The 21,589-nt window shown below is 56.9% G+C and overlaps 9 protein-coding genes across 9 annotated transcripts; 4 read left to right on the top strand and 5 right to left on the bottom strand.

The window, feature by feature from the left end:
• Positions 1-363: 363 nt before the first annotated feature.
• ICP55 (aminopeptidase) lies at positions 364-1,948 on the bottom strand (the record flags this gene model as incomplete). The annotated part of the gene is made up of 2 exons (XM_028637371.1): positions 364-432; positions 668-1,948. The coding sequence occupies 2 exons, from the start codon at positions 1,946-1,948 to the stop codon at positions 364-366; spliced, it is 1,350 nt and encodes a 449-aa protein (XP_028490756.1).
• A 1,577-nt stretch (positions 1,949-3,525) lies between these two features.
• D7B24_003179 (uncharacterized protein) lies at positions 3,526-5,550 on the top strand (the record flags this gene model as incomplete). The annotated part of the gene is made up of 3 exons (XM_028637372.1): positions 3,526-3,954; positions 4,020-5,360; positions 5,410-5,550. The coding sequence occupies 3 exons, from the start codon at positions 3,526-3,528 to the stop codon at positions 5,548-5,550; spliced, it is 1,911 nt and encodes a 636-aa protein (XP_028490757.1).
• A 1,897-nt stretch (positions 5,551-7,447) lies between these two features.
• D7B24_003180 (uncharacterized protein) lies at positions 7,448-8,203 on the bottom strand (the record flags this gene model as incomplete). Its single annotated transcript, XM_028637373.1, has 2 exons — positions 7,448-7,919; positions 8,046-8,203. The coding sequence occupies 2 exons, from the start codon at positions 8,201-8,203 to the stop codon at positions 7,448-7,450; spliced, it is 630 nt and encodes a 209-aa protein (XP_028490758.1).
• A 1,981-nt stretch (positions 8,204-10,184) lies between these two features.
• Positions 10,185-12,272, bottom strand: D7B24_003181 (uncharacterized protein; the record flags this gene model as incomplete). The annotated part of the gene is made up of 1 exon (XM_028637374.1): positions 10,185-12,272. One exon carries the CDS (start codon positions 12,270-12,272, stop codon positions 10,185-10,187), a length of 2,088 nt encoding a protein of 695 aa, XP_028490759.1.
• Positions 12,273-13,506: 1,234 nt separating this feature from the next.
• ATG12 (Ubiquitin-like protein) lies at positions 13,507-13,944 on the top strand (the record flags this gene model as incomplete). Its single annotated transcript, XM_028637375.1, has 1 exon — positions 13,507-13,944. The coding sequence occupies one exon, from the start codon at positions 13,507-13,509 to the stop codon at positions 13,942-13,944; it is 438 nt and encodes a 145-aa protein (XP_028490760.1).
• Positions 13,945-14,253: 309 nt separating this feature from the next.
• D7B24_003183 (uncharacterized protein) lies at positions 14,254-15,325 on the bottom strand (the record flags this gene model as incomplete). Its single annotated transcript, XM_028637376.1, has 2 exons — positions 14,254-14,865; positions 14,918-15,325. The coding sequence occupies 2 exons, from the start codon at positions 15,323-15,325 to the stop codon at positions 14,254-14,256; spliced, it is 1,020 nt and encodes a 339-aa protein (XP_028490761.1).
• Positions 15,326-16,738: 1,413 nt separating this feature from the next.
• Positions 16,739-17,797, top strand: UBC8 (Ubiquitin-conjugating enzyme E2 8; the record flags this gene model as incomplete). Its single annotated transcript, XM_028637377.1, has 7 exons — positions 16,739-16,771; positions 16,849-16,874; positions 16,967-17,007; positions 17,137-17,169; positions 17,228-17,342; positions 17,421-17,602; positions 17,661-17,797. 7 exons carry the CDS (start codon positions 16,739-16,741, stop codon positions 17,795-17,797), a joined length of 567 nt encoding a protein of 188 aa, XP_028490762.1.
• A 537-nt stretch (positions 17,798-18,334) lies between these two features.
• On the bottom strand, positions 18,335-19,456 carry D7B24_003185 (uncharacterized protein; the record flags this gene model as incomplete). Its single annotated transcript, XM_028637378.1, has 1 exon — positions 18,335-19,456. One exon carries the CDS (start codon positions 19,454-19,456, stop codon positions 18,335-18,337), a length of 1,122 nt encoding a protein of 373 aa, XP_028490763.1.
• Positions 19,457-20,470: 1,014 nt separating this feature from the next.
• On the top strand, positions 20,471-21,544 carry D7B24_003186 (uncharacterized protein; the record flags this gene model as incomplete). The annotated part of the gene is made up of 1 exon (XM_028637379.1): positions 20,471-21,544. A coding segment is annotated over one exon (1,074 nt), but the record flags the coding sequence as incomplete, so codon positions are not given.
• Positions 21,545-21,589: the final 45 nt, after the last annotated feature.

Here is a 21,589-nt window from a genome sequence, read left to right on the forward strand (position 1 = left end):
ATCCACCATCTCGAAAAGAGAAACCAGGCAATCATGAAGGAACACCAAGAGCTCGCTCGCCGGCTGCAAGCATTCGAGCAATTGTTGACGGCGACCGCTCGACAACCGTTCCCAATGCCGACCTACAGCAGGACCATGTTTGATCCCCGCGGATTCTGTTAGAATTCTTGGTTCGTCACGACCTTTCACGGCCAATCTGTACATCATCTGCTGCTTGCAGTAGCCATATAATGAATGAACTGGAGTTTATTGGGTTGGATAACCAACGAAGACATGCATCTGTGCTGGGGGCCGAGAACCTGACCTCATTCTTCTGAAAGCCACGGCCTGACCGAAGGCTAGAGAGACAGGGGGAGAGAGAGATCACATCAGAGGAGCATGGGTTTCAAAACGGCGTTTACATGTTGCATTCAGGGCGATGTTGATGAGCATCTGCAGTCGAAAGAGAATAATTTCCATCATCACGAGAGCAAAACCGATGCGATTAGATTATTTTCGCGGCAATATACTGAGCCAACCGGAGCTTGCTACTCCCGCTGTGTGCCGTCCATGTCCTGACGATAGATGGCGAGTCAAATCCGTCGTAAGTATGGTGATGTACAGGTCATGTTACATGTAGTCCAGGCGAGGCCGGGGCTCAATCCCGTAGCGCCTCAATGTCAGCCACCTCCTTGACGGCCTCGGTTGTGAGGATGAAAGGCGACGATGCATCAACGCAAATACTGTCCTCGATCCGCACACCGAGGCCCCTGAAGTGCTTGGGCCAGCGCTCGTCGTCCGGCACGTACACGCCGGGCTCGACCGTGACGCAGTGGCCCGACTTGAGCGGCACGCGGCGGCCGTAGCCCGGCACGTCGTGCACGTCGAGGCCGATGTAGTGGCCGACGTGGTGGGGGAAGAGGCGGTCAACGTCGCGGTGGGCAATATCGAAGCCGAGGCTCTTGAGTTCCTCGTGCAGGCCGCGGTAGGTGTGGTCGTGGATGTCGTCGAGGGTCAGCCTCGCGTCTTCGCGGCACAGGGCGACGCTGGCGCGCTGGACCTTGAGCACGGCCTCGTAGAGGTCCCTCTGCGGCGGGGTGAACTTGCCGTCGAGGGGCCAGGTACGGGTAATGTCTGTGATGTAGGTGCCGTACTCGCCACCGGCGTCGACCATGACCATGTCGCCGGGGCGCAGGACGTCGTTGTTGAGGACGTAGTGGATGCACGAACCGTTGCGGCCGCCGCCGACGACGGGGATGTAGGCAGGGCCGTCGCAGCCGTCGACGGCGAAGCGGTAGTCGAGGAAGTTGTGCAGGTTCTTCTCACGCGTCCAGGCGCGGCGCATGGCGTCCGTGATGACGCGGCCCGAGATCTGGCCGGCCTTGCGCATGTTGGCAATCTCGGCCGGCGACTTGATGGCGCGCAGCGTGTTGAGAATGGGGTACAAGGGCGAGCGGGTGGAGGGCCACCACGCCTTGTCACCCTTGACGAGGGACCAGAGCTTGCTCTCGGCGTGGCCCTGGCGCGGCCTCTCGAGGTCGGTGTAGACGCGCGTGGCTGACTTGACAATGTCGGGCAGGAGCCTGTCGATCCTGTTGATATCGCCGGCGTCGTCGGCGTTGAATATGTCGGCGGCCGCCTGGATGCCGTTGCGCGGGCCGGACCACTGCTCGGCAGTAGCATCCTTGGGCTGGCAGAAGAGATGGAAGGTAAAGTCGCCCCACTGGGGGCCGGTGTTGCGGATGACAGCGAGTGAGTCGCCCTCGGCCCAGCCGGTGAGGTAGAGGAAGTTGGACTCTTGGCGATAGGGGTGAAAGACTGCGCCTGACCGGTACTTGAGCTCGGCGGCGGGAAGGATGGCGAGGGCGCCCTCGGGGAGACGATGGGCGAGGTTGGCGCGGCGGTCATAGTACTCTTGCGCTGTGATGCCGGGGGTGACTGTGGCTGTTAGCGAGGGGTTCTTGGTCATCAAAAGACGACGTAGGGACGCATGACGAGATGTAACTGACTTTCACCGGCCTTCAAGATGTGGGGATGTGTTTCGTGAACTGGTTGACCAAACTGGAGATCAGCTGCTGAAACGGAGGCAAATGTTCGGAGAGCATGACGTCGACTCGACGGTGTCGGTAATGATGCTCGTAATGAACATGATGGTACTGAGAAGCGTAGGTTGCGCTGTGTGAGGCGGAACAGGGACATCGCGGTGGTGGATGTAGAGGGAGGGCGGAAAAGAAGGTGAGACCATACGCAGGGATCAAAAATTGATGACGGATCTCATGTAAAGGGGACAAGGAGGGGGAAAAAATTGTTTATGATCTCGAGGCCGATGGTTCGTATACCAGGGAGACAATAGATTGATACTGTCTGATTGGCCCTGCAGGTTTTGACCGTTGTTCCCTTGTTCGTCTGGCTTGCTATCCTTCACATGGTTTGAAGCTCACGATGGCTTCACTCTAGGCAGACAGACAGGCTGAGCGAGGCGAGCTTCCCTCGGTTTGGTGGGTGAGTACACTGAGGCTGACACTTGGAGCTCCTCCCCTGGCAACGCTACAGGGAGGCTGGCGGCGGCCCGTAGAATTTCCGCTCGGCGAGAAGAGCCTGGCAGACATTCCGTTCAGTGACATCAGCAAGCCAGAAACGCGCTGTAGCTGGGCGCGCCGGCACGGAACGAGTGGGGTGCAATCCCCCCAGCCACACGGTTTACTGAGTTCAGGGCACTGAAGCGCGGCAATCGGGCAACGGTTTAGCGAGCCTTGCAGCGGGGTTCCCGACCCGAAATGGACGACAGCTGGCGGATGAGGCCGGTTGCCAGAGCGGACTGTGGCTCGTGCGTGTTGTCGGCGGCGCCCAACCAGGATTAGCGCTGTTGTTGCCCCCCGGCCGCGCTGTGCCCACATTGCCCGTCGTCTGCCCAGTCAGGGCCCTGCACGGCCACCAGCAGGTGGGGAACCCTCCCTCGTCCTCTCTTCCTGCCCGGCCACACCAAAACCAGCACGCCTTCTGCTGATGGTCCCAAAGCTCTTCCCTACGACTCCGACTTCCGACTCAAGGTGCACTGCACACTGCCCTCCCACCCTCCCACTGCTAACCACAACACCCCATAGACAGTCGACGAGAGCTCCCTCGTCGTTTGTTGCACCCAGATCCCGTTTCCCTCTCCTCGTCGACGTTGTCTTCTGCTGCTTTGGCCTCTCTCTTTCTTCAATGTCTTCTTGACGCATTTCTCTTGCTGCACCTGTGAGTACGCGGTCGAGACGTGTCGGTCCTGCACGTCGCGTGCCCACTCCACCCACCACCACCACCACCAAAGACCCTCGTCCACAGAAGCATCAATCCTACTCCTCCGACACCACCGCCTCCGCCTCCCACCTCACCCGACGCTTCGTCACGCCTCGCGACCGTTGAATCGAGCGACTCTTTTTGCTCTCGAGATTCGTACATTCGAAGAGATCGACCTCTCCACTTTCGACCCGCAAACAGCATATTGATTGGACATTTTTTATGGCAACCTTATCTCTATCCCCGACACCCGTCACCCTGTCTGCCATGTCGACTGCAAGACGGACGCCCCTGTCCAGCAATCCCAATGTCGCCAACTCACCTCTGAGGGCCCCAGGTGCCGCCACCCTCGGCCAGACCAAGCCCAAGCGTTCCTATGCCAACCTGCAGCGGGAGGAGGCCTATGGCCAGCCTCCGCCGCTGAAGAAGCAGATGCTTGAGAATGGCCTCCAGCGCCAGCTTCGCTCACCGTCGAAGGGTCACAGGAGCGCTTTGCCCCAACGTTCTGTCCGCCTGTCCACCAAGGAGAGGACCGCTCAGCAACAGGAGCAGACCCAGCAGGATAACAGTGTCGAAAAGATCCGACAGTGGCAGAAGGAGTACCAGGCGAGGTTCCCCAAGATGGTGTTCTACTTCGAGAGCATCTCCGAGGATCTCCGCTACAAGCTGTCCAAGCAGGCTGTCAGCCTGGGAGCTGTGAGAACCCCCCTTTGGTCAACATGTTTTCCCTTCGTATGCTGACCGTGTTGCTTTTCATCTAGCGTGAGGAACGATTCTTCTCTAACAACATCACCCACGTCGTGACCACCCGCCCCATTCCCACCGAGGACGAGGTTCATGCCTCGCACCACGAGCAGCATGCTCATGAGGAGCAGCCGCAGACGATCAACCCTTCCCTGCTCAATCGATCTACCGACACCCGGCGGCGTCTATTCGATACCGGCACCAAGAGGACACACGCTCAATTGCAGGATGACAGCCTCCGCCGGCCCAAGCCCATGCGAAACAATGACATTCTGCACAAGGCCCGCGATATGGGCAAGAAGATCTGGCCCTTGGAGAAATTTCAGAGGATGCTCGAGATCCTTCTGCAGCCTGACCCTCATGCTGCCGTGGCCATCGCGCACGCCGGCAAAGACGATGCTGGTCGGCACGGCTTAGGGAGCAAGAAGGCGGCCGAAGAGCCCAACCTGTCCCAGCTCCTGCAGCGGGAGCGACTCAACGGACCTTCTGACCGAGACCCAACCGTCGCCAGCCGTGAGCTAATCCAGTTCAGAGGACCTTACATTTATGTTTATGACATGGACGAGAAGCAAAAACCCATCATGGTGCGCGAGTATCCGAGGGCCAGCAAGTATGAGGGAGAGTGGCCGCAGTTCCGAACCGTCACCGACGGACGATGCCCCTTCGTGGAGGAAGTCGACCCCGTCGACCGTGCAGCGAGAAGGTCTCGGGCCGAAGAGAAGGAGAGGGCCGCCAGGCGCGTCCTCGAAGCTCGCCCCAGCCTACAGCCTCCTGAGGCGCAGGCGCCGAAAGCCGTTATTGGCAAGCGAACTCTGGCTGAGATGCAGAATGGTCAGGAGCAGGTTCGCGCCACCTCTGTGAACCCCGCCGACGTCTTCAAGGCGCCCAAGACGATCGAGTCCAAGCCGTCCGACTTTGGTTTTGTCAGCCGAGCGCCTGCCGGCCGCTTCCTTGCCGGGGAGCCTGTCGCGTCAGGTGTCCAGCCGTCCAATGTCACTTCTGCCATTCGTTCTCAGATGATTTCATCAGCCACCGGTACCGGCGCCGCCAAGGCGGGCACGAGCAAGGAGATTCATGGACTTCAGCGCAAGGTTCTCCAGAGAGGCACATCCTATTCGCAAGACCCCAGCTCTCGGCGACCCGACCTCAGTGTCGATGTCGCATCTAGCAGATCCGGGAGCACTGTACGGGCCACTAGTCGACGCCTGGAACTGATCGAGGAGGACGCCAATAAGGGCGAGATGAGGCAGACGCGGGCTAGCACCAAGGCGCAGTCAGCGCCTGCCCAGAAGAGCAAACGGGATCTCAAGCCTGGCTATTGTGAGAACTGTCAGGACAAATTCAAGGACTTCGATGAGGTACGTAACGTCAATCTTGCCTCGACTTCGCTTTGCTGACTCGTTCTAGCACATCCTTTCTCGCAAGCACCGCAAATTCGCCGAAAACCTCGACAACTGGGGCGAGCTTGATGAGCTTCTGGGGAAGCTTGAACGACAACGCTGTAAACCTCGCTCACAATTCTACAGCGAGTGGCAAGCTGCACTCTGATGCGGGCCTATCTCGCCTATCTCCTGCCTCCCACAACCTCTTCGTTTTGACTTCTCGATCATCTGCCCTCCTCCGCCTCGGCTACTCAACGATACCCTAATTCCAACAACCAATCAACCAACCAGTCCTCAGCACACGGAACGTGCTTTGTTTTTCATCATTACTGCGCGAGCCATGGCCATTCCCTCGCATGAGGAAGCCATCAAGAAGATACCACTTGGTTCAGCATTGTCGTCCCTCGAGACTTCATTCCCCTTACTTTCCCTTCGGTTTTTTGCGTCGACCACCAGGCAAAGGAGGCATTGCATGCACAGCGGCGTACGGCATGAAGCATTTACATAGTGGCTCCCATCGAATGGGATCTCTTTTTTTTCTACTTTCCGGAGGGTTGAATGGTACTACTGCGGAATCACGTTGGCGACGGCAAGCGGGTACAAGGGCATGTGATCTTGGAGGAGGGAGACAGAGCTTGGAGGGGGCAACAGGATCCAGGCCCCAGAGTGGCAGAAACTGGACATGCCTAGTCACGTTGACCCGGGAAGAAAGGGGTCACGATAATCATGGCGTTATGAGCGTTTTTGTGTAGATTTACTGAGCAGCTGATACAAATGATATCGTATGTCTCATGTAAGCCGACTGAGTATCGAACATGGCCTCTGATGCGTGACTCATTTCACTTGTATGCACCTCGGAGCTATATAAATTGCGGGCGAACCACGTTGCTGGGAGCATGGTCAGACACGGTAGGCAATGCAAGGGTCTCCGGAGCTTACCAGCTGATTGTTTCAAATGGTCATGCAAGGAAGAGACGGGATGTCCGATGTGGAACTCTACTCTATGTATCCAGACAAGCATATAACTCCCTTCCTCCTGAGATTGACGTTCATTTCAAGTGAGGATGCTCCGCATTCGTCTGCCTATCTGCCAGCTAAACAGAATATATAACATCAGGTCCACTAATACGTAGCTTACATACAGTACTATTTGGGCTTCAACAAGTATTTAGAAGTCTGCCTTGTGGAATAGGTAGGAACAGACTTTGCAGACATTGGATTTAAATACAACTGGGGTATTGTGTGCTGATATTAATTCCTCCACGTCATCGCCACCATTGAAAGCCGATAGTTGTAGTGTGGTCAAGCTGTATACATCTTATATATCAAAATTCGAATTTGACGTAGAAAGTATCTTGATATAGCGCTTAATTTAGGGCAGAATGAAGAGGTCTTCTATACGTAGTCCGCAGGCAATACATAATAGGTATAGGGTTGTAATATATATGAATTCTGGAACTCCGCAGCTTGGAGGGCTCTCCGCAGTCATTATATATACGCTCTCGTAGTCCTTAAATCCCTAATCAGCCCTATATTCGGTGAATTCGCAGGGCCACCTGACACTTGACAACTGCCTCGTATCCGTGCGCAGTAGCCTACTAGAGTTGCATCCGGCGGTCTTTATCCCCTGAGTCAATGCCCATTTGTACCTTACCGAGAATTATATTAACTACTGCCTCGTGCCCGTTCATAGTGGCCCTCAATAGTGGTGTCCGGCCATCTCCATCCATCGAGTTGATGTCGACTTGTTGCTTGTTGAGAAGCATCTTGACGATGGCTTCGCGTCCGTTCCCCGCGGCCCACGATAGCGGCGTCCGGCCATAACTGTCCTCCATGTCTGGTCTGTCGCCGCCATTCAATCATTCCTTCCCGGCTTGTTCTATCCTAAAATATGCCGTCATATAGAGCCCTCGCATTCTCTTTAGAAACCACTAGCTGTATCCTCGTGACTGTAACCCTTTGGCCACCCATAGGACCTGAACCTGTGCCTCGATACTTTTCTCGTTTCGAAGTAAACCAAAAACTAACCGAGAAATTTTTCCAGCCTCTCGAGCATGGTCACCCTAGAAGTAGGCGACGTGGTCGTCGAGAGGGTGGAGTCGTAATCGGTCCTCGAGCTCGGCATCTATACGGCAGAACCCTACTTCAAAGGAGCTGAACGACAGATATATAGCGCAAACACCTGTAATTTCCGTCCGTGCATTTGAAAACCATCGTTTCCACGTGCGCATGAAATATTCCTGCGTAGTATAGTGCACTAAGCGGATGACGCTGTTCTTCTCATCCACCGTGACCAGTCCTGCACAAACAGACATCATGTCTTCTATCTGTGAGATGTTGTCGAGGTCCAGCTCTGTCTCGCCCACTTCAACACCAAGCGCGTACTGGAGTTCTATTGTGGAAAGCGGCCGCTTAGCGCAGGTGATCCACGACAGCGCTTGCTTCGAGAGCTCCACCTCGTCCTTGCGCTGGCCATTAATGCGCTCTATCGCATCATCGTACGCAAGGTCATACGCTTGAGAGCCGGCGTGCAATCTAGTCAGAGCCGAGCGGAGCTTTGGGGGATCTCTTTCCCTTCAAGGAGTCGAGATGCAGTTGCGCAAGAAGGAACCTGGTTCATTTATGCATAGTCCCGAGAGATCAAAGGGGGCATAATCGTACATTCCATCCACAGTCTCGACGATCTTGGCTATAATCTCAGCCTGTAAATCTGGACTCCGATCGATATATGAGGGCATGTGAGCCATGTTACCCTCGAGATATCTCCGGATATCTTCAGGACGCGCTCGAATTTCCAGTGATAAGCTATTCTTGAACATTTCGGGAATGTTTTAAGTATATCTCGATATTATAACGAAGTTAGCTCTAGACGTAGTTAACAGCGCGAATACCTCCGTAAGAAACCTATATTAACTACCGTCAGATAGCTGATATTAGTCAAGAGCGTCGACGACAATGAAGGTCTTCAGAAGATCCTCGCTACAGCCTGCAGGGCTCTAGATAGTTCCTTGAGGGTTGGCCAGGTCTTACCTATATATTTTCTATATAGACTTCTGATGCACTCTACCAGGGATGTGTGATTTTAGGATAGCTGCTTTAGCAGGCTTAATAGTAGATCTTCAACTTTCTATTCCGCCTACTATCGAAGGTTGCAGGATAGAAATGCGATACCGACGTGCTCGTTATCTCGGAACCGAATATAGAGGTCGTTGATGACGATCGATGTAAGAACTGTCTTGCCAGCTCCAGGGATGCCAGAGCAAAATAGAGTCTGCTGTGACGTCTCGATCCACTGCTGGTATTCCGCCGAGTTCAGAAGCCACTGGCCAGTGCCTGCTATAGTCCGCTATTTTAATCCAGTCCAGGATGGCTTTATCCTCTCGGCCCGCTTGTCAGCTTTGTTGCTCTTTCCTCGCGTCTGTGACTACTTTGTAAGTATGGGCAACGAGGGCCAGGGCGTCTACGACTACTAAGCTGTTCAAGGTGGCACATTGTCGATGAAGGTTCTCGACCGCCACCCTCATTCTCCTCGCCAGCAAGGCTCCTCTAAGCCGTTCCCAGCCTGTGCGTTGGCCTTCCACTCGCTTCTTTAGGTCGTCGTGAAGATCGTCCAGCTCTCGCTTGCATACTGAGACTATTATATTGGTGTCTGTGGGTCCCGCTATGTCCCCAACCTGCCTCAGGAGCATAGAGTGTCGGCCGCAAAAAGCGTTCTCAAAGTCGTCATCAATAAGAATGTTTGCATGTGTCTTGGAGAGAACCGTCCTGAGCGTTTGTATCTCGGCCATGACGCGCTTTATGTCGGCTGGTGCGTCTTTCCAATTCAGGCCAGTTTAGCGGCGAAGCCGAGGATCTGAACTGCGACACCGATGACACCAATGGTCGCCAAAGGGTCGGCCATCTGTATATAGGCTTGAAATGGTTCGAGGGGGTTGCCTGATAGATGGTTAGGGTGACGAAGATCTGTCCGTCAGGCAGAGCTTTTCACAACCAAAGCGGGGTCAGAGTGAACAATAGGGCTCGCTCATGGTTGGCGAATGATGTGAGGTGAGATTACTCACGCGCTCTGGCAGTAGAAAGCTGAGCGTCGTACCGTATAGTACATAATTGGCGGCGAGGATGACTCGGTTCAAGCATTCCGAATTTGACTACTTGTGGAAATAGGTTGCGAGAGGGTATCGAGAGGGCAGATGGCGGGGTGACGACATCGTTGGAGACGGAGTCACGATGGCCAGGAGTCGGGAGCATATTCTTCAACTAACTCCAAGTCGAGCCAACAGTGTGTTCCCTGTGGAAAGACTTCAACCCCATCCATCCCCCCCCCCCCCGGCGTGAGATAAGATGGGCATAACCGGTTGGCCCAGGAAGGCGGAGTAAGGACATAGTGAAAATAGACGTATTGTACGAAGGTACCGCGAAAAGAGCTAGTCGTGCCAAAGTCTGCCTGAAATAAGGAGGCGATGTAGTCTGTACGTTTGGAAGTTGGGATCCACGGATGAAAGAGAACCCTTTGGGACTCAATTCGTAGTTCCTCTATGCACCTTTGCTGTCAGGAAAAATACCGGTGTATGTAAAGTTCATCAAGTGCGCGTCTTTGTTGTGAATGGATATGATCGAGATGAAATTGGTTCTTGGGAGGTCGCCTCAGGAGTCTTATTATTATCATGGTGTTAGAATTCGTTGTTGCATATCGACGGCAATTTTCCAGAGAAGAGTTGTCATTTGGTTTCCAAGCTGCGCATCGCTTTACTGCCTGGGAACCACGAATCTACCACCCTTTCGTGCTTTAGCCCCCTTATCCTAAAGCTTTGCTCTTGTTGGTGCCGGCTGCTCCTCCCAAAGTCCTGAGAGCTCGCCCATGATGGCGTCCATGACGGTCCCCAACCGCACAGCTTCGTACACCTTACTCACGTCACTTCCGATCGTCGGCTGCCCGTGGGCGAGAACCCCGCGGTTGAATGGTACGGCGAGCGCCCCGCGGACGACGCCGTACAACACGCTCGATCCCTGACCTAGTCCAGGCATAGCCGGGTTCCCCATCGGGACCGACGCGGCTGGCTCGGGGTCGTTTGCAGGGTCCGCGACCCAGGCAAGCATGTCCTTGCAGAGACCCATCTCGAATGCCGCGATGGCTTCCAGTGGCGCGAAGCCCTGTGCCATGGCCAGGGAGAGGACGTGCGAGGCTACGCGGGAGGCTACGCGGCGGCAGCGCGTCTGGTAGTTCGTCTTATTGTCGTCGTGCCAAGTGTCAGTGAAGAGCGCGACCACGTCGGCACGCTGCGCCTCGTCGAGCTTGATGTTGAGGGACGCAAGCGCGGGGAGCGGTGTATGGGCGGCGAGGAAGCGGCGGTGGTAGTGCCGCAGGTCGATGGCTTGGCAACAGACGTAGGCGTGGCAAGCGCACATGTGGGCGAGGACGTCGAGTGCCTCCATCGTGCGGCGGGCCGAGAGAAAGGCGAGCGAGTTGATGCCTTGGTTGTGCAGCTCGGCCGACTGCACGTGGGCCGAGACGGGGTGAGCGAGGGCAGCGAGCTCGGCCATGTAGGCACTCATATTGACGTCGATACCCTTCATCGTATATGAGTTGTCTGGGTCGCCGAAGACGAGGTTAGCGTCAAGGCCGTTGTTGAGTGACGGGTTGATGAGCTCCGTGCACTGCGAGTAGACCATGCGGCCGATCATCTGCAGGGCATTCTTCGTCTTGTCCATGGCTGACGTGACGGCTGTCGCTTGGAAGTTGCCGCCCGAGTAGACATCGCCCTCGGGACCTGCGGTTGTATCGATGACGGGATTGTCAGAGGTCGAGTTGAGTTCAATCTCGACCTGGCGTTGGGCGAGGAGGAGGTCCTCCAGGTAAGGGCCGAGCCATTGGGGGGCTGTACGCGTGGAGTAGCGATCTTGCCAGAGGCCCTCGCCGGTGCGCTTCCGGGACTCGAGGCCGGTGACAAAGGTGGACCCTTTGAGGAGGGCGCGAATGGTCGAGGCCGCCTCCCGTTGACCAGGGTGGGGCCGGATGGCGTGAATAAAGGGGTTCGACCATTCCACGTTGCCGGCAAGGGACTCTGCGGTGAAAGCGGTGAGCAGCTGGGCAAGAATGGCAAGCTGCTGAGATTCATGTACGATGAGAGCAGCGAGAGCTACAGAAGGTGCGGTGCCGTTGATGAGACCCAGGCCTTCTTTCGGGGCGAGCTCAATAGGTGTGATGTTGTGCATCTCAAAGGCAGCCTGGGCTGTGGTCAGCCTATGAGAGGCGGAAGGCCCATGGCGGACTCGAATTCCGGAGCTTCCTGTCAAGGTGCCGGCGATATAGGATAGGGGCATGAGATCGCCCGAGGCAGATATGGTGCCGCGTAAAGGCACCACCGGGGTGATGTCGAATCGGAGCAGCTTAAGCAGTGTGTCAATAACCTCCAACCTGACGGCACTGTGGCCGCGAAGATTCTGGTTTGCTCTGGCCAGGATGGCGGCTTTAACCCAGTCGGTGGGAATGGCATGAGACTGTCCATCGCGGTCGAGGAGCTCGCCGTTCACGTCAGAGGTGGCAATAATGGCACTTTGCGTGTGCTGAAGGAGAGAGATCTGAAGTTTGCGGAGCTTTTCGGTTCGGGCATCAGCACTCCCGCCAAAGCCGGTATTGACACCATAGATAACCCAGTCATGATCTAGATGACTGTTCAGCACGTTAATGCTTTGTTGTAGACGCTCTTTTAAATGGGCGTCTTCTTTGATGTGAGGTACGAGGCCATGGCGAGCGACGGCAACAACAGAGGCGACGTCAAGGGATCGGCCGTCGAGGGCCATAGAAGTACCGGCCTTGAGATCTTGTAGCTTCCTCCAGGTTTTGAGGGCGACAGAAGCATGCCGAGGGGCGGACAGGTTGTCATCCATTATGGGAGGCTCCGGTAGGAGAGATAGGGGCAGGAGGAGGCGAAGAAGAGCTCCGTCAATGGGCGATGTGGTTTTCGCCGCGAAAATTACCAGGAGGAGAAATTGAGCTTGATATGGTACGAAATAGGAGCGTAGAAATCGTAACGCAGCCCACAAACAAAAAGGGGAGGAGTATCACAGGAGTCTCCTTGTGTGTCTCGGCGGATCGCTGATGCGATGGGACAGACACAAGGTGCAACGTGGTGATGGTCGTAATTGCCGCGGCTGCAATGGCTCAGGTACCAAGGTATGTTGTCCGGCACATGTGAGAGTAAAAGAGCGAGGGGTACGCAAGGTCGATAGGCGCTTGAAGTAAGTGAGATGGCTCAAAGCACCGGTCTCAGGGAGGCAAGTCGAATTTGCGGTGAGAGAAGTGCTCCGAGAGGATGGGAAAGCTCAATTCGGGGCCTTAAACTGCAGCCTCAGGTCAACCAACAGCACAGAGATGACGGCAAGGAGAAGAAAATATCCCGGTACGCCACCAGATGGCTTGGTCGTGCGCCAAATAGGCAGGCTATTCCCAAGAAGGGAGGCCATCGAGGGCGCATATCGTGCCTTGTCTGCGGCAAAGTCGGGCTGATACTCGGGCGAGGCATGTCGAGCGAATGAAGATATTTGTGGTCCAACAAGTGGCAGTTGGTGATGCGTTGATGTTGCTCGCTTTGGCCAGTCAGCCTCTCAGGGGAATTGCACACGAGGCAAGAGGGACTGACTAGCTGCTCATGCCATCCGTTGGGCCATACGGCAGGAGAGACCGGCGTTCCCCAGCGGACCTACGGGGGCTTACAGGGGACGTTGGAGGTTCATAGGGGGCCGTTCTGGTACTTGCGTGCCTAAGGTACCTAGCTGTGAGGGAGGCGACCCCTAGCACGGTTTCATTGGCTGCGCCGGCTGGAACTCCCCTAACAAGTGGGGATCACAACCTCTGGACTCAAGATCGAAGTAAGGCACATACAGTACCTCGTCACGCCGATAAAGGCTCATCTCATCAGGCAACCACGGCCAGTCCAACCTTCGAGATCCCAACTCAACACGTCAATCAACCTAGCCGTTCAAATACATGGGTGACCATCTGCAGACCTTCACACCTATTCGTTCTGCTGCATCACGCCTTGCAAGGCTGGCATTCAGCCCTCTTAGGTGTTGCATCAAAGATTGAAACACCACAACTAGCCATCACCACACGGGCGTCACCATGTCTTCTCCGGCGCAGCAGTCCCCCCCAGCCTCGCCCCCTGACTCCCCTATACCCGACCGCACCACCTCGCCCGACATTCCCTTGACCATGTCGGCCTCCGCCATACTCACAGCCCAACCCCGCGATGTAACGGCCGCCCTCGCCAGTGCTGGCCTCTTCCCTAACGCCAAGGTCGTCGTTAGCTTCAAGCCTATCGGCAGTGCCCCATCTCTCCCCCGCTCCGTCTTCAAGATCAGCGCCGATCAGAAATTTGAAAACATCGTCCAGCACTTGCGCAAGAAGCTCAAAGTTCAGAGCACCGACAGTGTCTTCTGTTATGTCAACAGCGCCTTTGCCCCTTCCCTCGACGAAGTCGTTGGGAACCTGCATGGCTGCTTCAAGGACATGAGCGACCAACTTGTGATCTCTTACTCCATGACACCAGCCTTCGGATGAAGTCTCACCTCAAGTTGGCTAGTCGCTCATATGCTTCGCCACATGCAACCAGGTATGCTAAAACATGTGCCCCCAACATAGTTGCTCATATTTCTGTTGATACCTGCCATATTGATGCTGATACTCGAAAGCACTCTCGAAACGGAAAGCAAACTAGGGCTACAAAAGCTCTGCATTCTTGTTTTCCGAATTCAAGCCTCCATGATATGCAATGCTCCATGCTCAAGAGATCACCAACTACGCCGAACACCAAGAATGCAACCAGTCTCGCTTTATCGCGACTCAACCCAATGCTGATACTCAAAGGCCTCAAATCTTCTCGACCGCCGCCTCGAATGCCTCCAGCTCCTCCTTCGAAATAGGATACGTGTGCTCCGGCGCCGGGTACTCCCGGCTCTTCACCTCGCGCTTGTAGGCCTCGATCGCCTTGAGACTCTCGCCCCAGACATCCCCATACTTCTTGACAAATTTAGGCAAGAAGCGACCTGGAGGGAAGTTGCCAATCATGTCAACTTGCACCAGTACCTGGCCCGAACACCCGTTACCGGCGCCGATGCCTATTGTTGGCACCGAGAGCTTCTGCGTCACAAGCGTCGCGACCTCAGCCGGCACGGCCTCCACTACCATGGCGAAGGCGCCAGCCTCCTGCACAGCCAGCGCATCCTCCAGGAGCTTCGCCGCTCCCGCCGCCGTCTTGCCCTGAACACGGAAGCCGCCCAAGGCGTTTTGCCGCTGTGGGGTCAGGCCGACGTGGCCGAGTACGGGGATGCCGGCCTGCGTGATCTTGCGAATGGTGGGGGCCATCTCCTTGCCGCCTTCGAGCTTGATACCTTGCATACGGCCCTGCTTGATGAAGCGAATCGCCGTCTCCAGCGCTTGGTCCGGCGAGATCTCATACGAGCCCATCGGCAGGTCGCCAATCTTGACGCTGTCAGTCATTGCCACGGAGGGGACAGTGCGCGTAGGTACTCACGGTGAAGGCGCTCTTGGTTGCGCGTGCGACCGATCGACAGTGCAACAGCATCTCCTCGACGAGCACTTCGCTCGTGTCCTCCATCCCCAAGGCGACCATGGCGAGGCTATCACCCACGAGTATCATGTCCATGCCCGCGATGTCGCCAACGTAGGCGCTTGGGAAGTCATGTGCCGTGATGACCGTGATCGGGTCGCCCTTGCGATGCTGACTCCTGAGCTGGCCTAGGGTCACCTTTTTCCGCGCGATCCCGGATGATGCGCCCATGGGCGAGTGAGAACTCCACCGCAGCTGGTTGTGTTGTGATACAGCGGCGTAAAGGGGCTTCGCGGCGTTGACGTGTGGTCGTGTGCTTCGTGCAGCCGAGGCACACGACCGAAAGAAGGTACTTTTGAATGGGAGCGACATTGGTACAAACCAAAGTACCTCGAAAAAAAGGTATGGCAGCTCAGTAGGGAATTGCAATGATCAGAGCCCGAGAATAAGATGATGCTTCCGAATGGGGTTCGAGTTCGCTTGTTTCCGGTATTTTGTGATGAGGAGAGAAAATCAGGGCGGGTGAGTTCTTGGTGCGGAAGGTTCTTTTATTGTCGAGGTCATGATGGTATATGCTGCGTAGAAATGCTCATGCTCTGCACCGTCTTGTGGTGTTGGAATTTCTGAACACTAAGAGCCAGCGCCCCCCTGGAGCACCCTTCCCCACTATGGTCCGCTGTGTGTCTGGCCCGGAGGGTTGCCAGTATGTGGTCCAGCTCGGTTATGTCAGCAATTTACCTCGGCACCCATGCTGCGAAGGGAAGGGCCGTTCGCGTCTGGCAAGTCTGTTCCTAACACTTGGCTCAATACAGGAGGTGCTGTCTTGGCTTGGTTGTTCATGAGCTTCCTCCTCGGTCTTGCAACTCGATTTGCGGATGGGCGGTTGATGCCCGAAGACATCATAAGCCACGACACCCGTGTTCAAATCCCACGATGCCGACTGTGTCTCTGGGGCCTCAGGCTCCCAACTCTCCCACCCGCAACACTCCAACACGACAGGTGACAGGCGGGGGGCGCATGACAATTGAAAGGCAATCCATGATGCTTGTTGCAGGACATCAAGGTGAGCAGGGCTCTTTTTGATGCACTATTCAGGCATGTGCTTCACGCATATACCTTACCTTTTTGAGGTTCCCATATGCAACGAAACCCCTTCCTGAATGTCGCCACGTCGTGATGTTCCACTGTCTGCCCAGGCAGGCAGCAGTCGCATCACGATTCACATATTGCCCACCCCCGGAGCCCGGAGCTGAGCAACAACTGCACCCCGCGATTAGCATACTCAGAGTCGTTCAGTCATGTAAGGCCTCCCAGCAGAGCAGGCACAAGGACGCTGGTCGGTCTTAGTGGGCAAGCGCCGTCACACGTCAGGGGACCAGCATCCCACTCGGCTCGGCGATCCAGGGATGGACCCCGCCAACAAGGAGCTCGCTGGCTTATCAGACCCATCCGGCCTAGCTTATCGTCCCGGTGCTGCCCACCTCACTGCATCATCACGCGTGACTGCAACTTAGACGGTTCCAGGAGGAACCCGACTTCACCCCTCTTTGTCAACCTTTCTACATAATCTCGTGACTCGCCCTCTGACCCCCCAGCCCAGCATACAGCACAGCCTGATTTGAACCCCGTTTCCTCCAACAACCTCTGCCTTTCGCCTTTCAGTCGAGTCGAAGCATTGCGAATCATCTCTCAACAAGGACATATCTCCACCACGTTCATAGCCCGTCAACGTAACCATCGAATTGATAACGTCACCCACCGCGAGAACCCACAACATCCAGCAAGATGAGTAGCCCGCGCCGCAGAATCGAGACTGATGTATGTGCTCCGTCTCCCACACATTGTACGCAAGGTTGCCAGAAGGACGCAGTGTTGCTGACTGATACATTCAACAGGTCATGAAGTACGGTGTCGCTGTTCCGTAGTGCAGCAGTCCCACTAGCTAACATGTCGCAGGATGTACGATCTCTTCAGTCATGGTTGACCCCATGGTACAACTAACACTGCCTCTAGGCTCATGAGCGACTATGAAGTCACGCTTGTGAACGACAACAGTTCGTCTCCGAGTTCCCACGTATCCCGTCCTTCATCCCATACCCGTTGCTAACCGATCTAAGTGTAAGCAGTGATTCGACGGCCAACCGTACGCTCGACGACATTCTGACCACTCCGACACAGGCAAGAGTTTTACGTCCGCTTCAAGGGCCCCACGGAGAGTCAGTCGGACCACACTACAAACATGGAATGGCGGACCTGTATGCTGACCTGGAGCAGCACCCTTCGAAGGCGGCAACTGGAAAGTTCACGTTGAGCTCCCCGACAACTACCCCTACAAATCTCCAAGCATCGGCTTCGTCAACCGAATCTTCCATCCCAATATCGACGAGCTGTGAGTTGGCCTACAGAAGAGCAGGAAGCAAACGGAACAAACAGGACGTATGAAAGACTGACGCGGGCCTCTTCGCAGGTCGGGCTCCGTGTGCCTGGACGTCATCAACCAGACCTGGTCGCCAATGTTCGATATGATCAACATCTTCGAGGTCTTCCTCCCTCAGCTTCTGCGATACCCGAACCCCACCGATCCACTCAACGGCGAGGCGGCCGCCCTGATGATCAGGGAGCCCAAGAGCTACGACGTCAAGGTCAAGGGTGTGTGATGCCCGAGACGGTCATAAGAAAGCAACGACGTGCTGATGATGGACCACAGAATACGTGCAAAAGTATGCGAGCAAGGACGCCGCAAACGAGGCTGGCGCAGAAAGCGAAGACGATGACGACATGTCTTCGGTAGGCAGCTTCGGCGATGACGACGACGACCAGCCCGCTGGTAGGATGGATGTTTGATTGTTCTCTTGCCTCCTTGCAGCTTGGCCGAACCAGCGGGGCTACGACAGCCAGTGGCACTGATCCTTTCGAGCCGCGTCTAAAAATCCATCCGTCGCCAGGTCAAGCGAGCTCTTTCTTCTTCTTGTTTGCCTTTCGGGCCACTTGCTGCTCGCGGAGTACTTGCCGACGGGGCGTTCTGAAATGATGGGGAGTTTTTATGCAGAGGATCGAAGCGCAGGGCCCTCGACTCCATGACCGGACTGTGTAGGGTGTGTTTGGATTGCTTTCCGTGCTTTTTGGGATATTCGTTGAATAGGCCATACATGGATGCCCCCTGGATGAGGCGGCCTTTAGGTTTAGGGAATGATTGACTTTACCATTCGTGTTCAGATGAAGGGCGAAGAAGCATGAAATAAAGTTGCATATCATGGCTATTGGTTGATGGTTCTTCCATAGCAAATCAGTGCCAACCCGGGGTATCTTGACGTGAAAGCAAACATGTGAAAAGTAACGCCGCCGTCTAATGCAAGTTGTCCCTGGGATGTGGGGCGTTTCTCAATCCGATTCCGAGTCATAGGCTACCAACCCCGTTGGTGGTGCCGTGTCCTGCCGTGATGGTGTTGTGTCGTGCTGTGTCGGTTCGCGCGTCGGGTGTTCTGCGTCCGCTTCTTCCGCAGCCTCTCTCTTGCGCTTGATCCCCGGAAGCAGGCCTTTGGTCTTGGTTGATGAGCTCGGCATCTTGGCATCCACCAGGAAGGGATCGGTGGCCATGCGCGTGTTGCCGACAAGCTCTGACACGAAGCCCGCTCTTCGCTGGGAAGCGAGCAGCTTGCTCTTTGGCGTCGCCGCCGCCGCCGTGCCGCCGCCGGTGGCGCCCGTTGTTGGTTTGTTCTTCTCCTTCTCGCCGTCTCCGCGAGGCTTGACGACCAGAGGCTTCGCCAATGCCCTGCGGGCACGCTCCCCCGCGTCGTCATCGTCGTGGTGCCCAAACTCGACGAGGGCAGCCCTCGTCGCGTCGGCCTCGGTGGCGGGCAGCAGGTCCAAGTCGAACCCGATGCGCGCGCGCACGCCGTCGTCCACACCCGCCTGGCGCTCCCTCTCCCGGCGGCCGACGCGGAACGTGCGGCGCAGCGCCCGGTTGCGCGCATAGGGGTCCTGCCACTGGCGGCGCGCCACGTCCTCGAGGTCGTCGATGCGGTCCGTCGCCGCGGCGACGGCCGCGCGGTCCTCGATCGTCTTCTCGAGGCTCGCAAAGGCGCTGGCGCGCAGGGCGGCCCTCTCCTCGTCGGTCATGACGACGAGGTCGCCGTCACGGGCGGCGGGCCCCGTGTCGCGCTTCGCGGCGCCGGCGACGACAACGTAGGCCGTGTTCCGGGGGTCGGTGGCCATCTCGATGGTGCCGCCGCAGGCAGCGTGGCGCATACGGAAGGTCCAGATCGGGGTTGAGTGGTAGGCGCCGGTGCGGCGCTTCTCGGCGTTGAAGCGCACGCCCTGGCCGATGATGGTGGGCTTCGGGCAGGTCGAGCACCAGATGGCGAAGGGCATCTCGAAGCGGACCGTCTGGACGCCGGGCTTGGCGGCGGAGCGGCCCGGCGGCAGCTTGGCGTGGAGGGCGTTGCCGGAGACGGTGCCTTCGAGGTCGGGGGGCACGTAGCGGCCCATGTTGAAGCCCTGCATGATGGGCGAGGGTATGTGTGTGTGTGTGTGTGTGTGTGTGTGTTGATGCAGTCGCGGGTGGTCAGAGTTGACAGACAGCAGTGGCTGCCAAGTGGCCGATAGATGCGTGCTCAATCGACAGTGACGGGTCGGCGGCTCATGGCATGGCAAGGGTCGATCGTGAAGAGCCTCACCATGACAGGATCGTGAACGGCTGGTGGTGGTCGAGTGGAAAAAGGCAAGAGGTACTGTGACGTATGGATGTGGCGCGCGCCAGGTGCAGCGGGGCAGTGCTGGGGCCTTGTGGGTACCTAGTACGTCCCTAGTAGGTGGGTACATGTACCTCTGGTAGCACGGGTAGGTATCTGGGCAGGTGGATCAAGAGCCTTAAGCCAAGGTACCTTCCTTGGGGACCTACAGGGTACAGCAGCACTGGCTCTTGGGTATTCCCCTGGGTATCTACCTAACTACCTAGGTACCCAGCTAGGCACCTAGGTAGGCCCCTAAGCAGGCACGCAAGGCAAGGCAGGTAGGCATTGCCTGCCACTATTTTAGGGGCTGCGGCCCTAGCCATCATAGCGGCCCCTCGCTGGTCCGCGGCCTGTGCCTCCCGCGCTTCCCACACACACACCTCGACCCTTGGCTCGACCGACCCTGGGCTCGCCCTCGATGCAATGTGACCACCCCTCACCAACCATCAACACAACCCAATGGGCAACCCTGGCGCCGTGAGGCTGGATTCAGCTGGGCGCCTCTTTTTTCGGCTTCAGAATCTGCACAGTTGGGGGCCAGCCTGGGGGGTGTGTGTGTGAGTGACCGACGCAGAGCCGCTTCGTCCCCTGTCCGAGGCTGTCACACCCAGCGCATAAAGATGACAGACGGCCCAGGGTTGTTCGCGTCCCCTGCTGGACCAGCAGCAAGCCAACACGATCTGCACACACGACGTCAAGCATCTGATCGACTACCTCGTTCGACAGCCAAACGCCAGCAGCACCAGCAGCGGCAGCACCAGCAGCACCAGCAGCACCCGCCGCCATGGACGTCCTCCGCCGCCTGTCACCCGACGCCTTCAAGGACTCGGCCAAGTTCAAGAAGCCACCCGTGCCATGCAAGCATTTTGACGTCCGTCCCATCAAGATTGAATGTGACAACGACGGTGTTCCCCAGTTCAACGACATGGGCAAGATTTCCGAAACCAAGTTGAAGACAGACCTCGCTGCCCCGACCCCGGCTCCGGCAACCGCGCCTTCGCCTTCGCCTTCGCCTTCGCCTTCACCCGCACCCGCAACAACGCCTTCATCGGCGCCCGCACACATCTCTCCGTCTCTGCAGCTCGTCGTCATCGACCGCGGCGGCGACGATGACATTGACATGGCCAAGGAACGATTCCTCGAGCTCTTTGACGACTTCGACATCGATCCCATCATCCTGCAGCAGATCGCCTACAGCAGCTACGGCTTCCACCACTACGACGAGCCCTATCGCGGGACCTACAGCTTCTACATTGGCACCTACGTCTTTGCGCTCGCCTGGTCCTTCAACCCCGCCACCATGAAGACGCACGCCATCCTGCTGCTGCGCAACACGCCCGTGCTCCTCCACGGCACGCTGGCTCTGACGAGCATCCAGAAGACGCTCAACCTGTACAGCCGCTGCATCCACTCGCCCTTCTTCCTCCTCTTCGTCGTCTTCATCAACCTCTGCCGCATGTCGCAGTACGCCATCCACACCATCGTCACCGACCTGCGCAGCGTCGAGACGCTGACGGGGCATGGGCCCGGCAACGGACCCATCGCCATGGACAACCAGGGCTACACCCAGCCCACGATCGATAAGCTGTCGCGGGCCGCCCAGAACGTCGCCAACACGCAGGTCCACATTGCGAACCTCGTCCGCCACGACGCCTACATCAAGGACATGGCCCAGTACCTCGAGCAGCCCGGCCTCGTGTCCAAGTGGCGCGACCTCGCGCCCTCGGCCCTCGCGACCCCCTGGAACCTCGCCTTTGCGACCCTGAGCCCCCAGGTGCCGCCTCTGAAGAAGCTCACGAGCGACCTGACGCCGTCCCTGCGCTACCTCGAGACCCGCGCCGGCTGCCAGTCCAGCGTTGTGCGTTTCTCTCTCTCTCCCTCTCTCTCTCTCTCCCTCTCTCTC

Source organism: Verticillium nonalfalfae, assembly GCF_003724135.2.
Source record: "Verticillium nonalfalfae strain VnAa140/NRRL 66861 chromosome Unknown scaffold_189, whole genome shotgun sequence".
Lineage (NCBI taxonomy): Eukaryota > Fungi > Ascomycota > Sordariomycetes > Glomerellales > Plectosphaerellaceae > Verticillium > Verticillium nonalfalfae.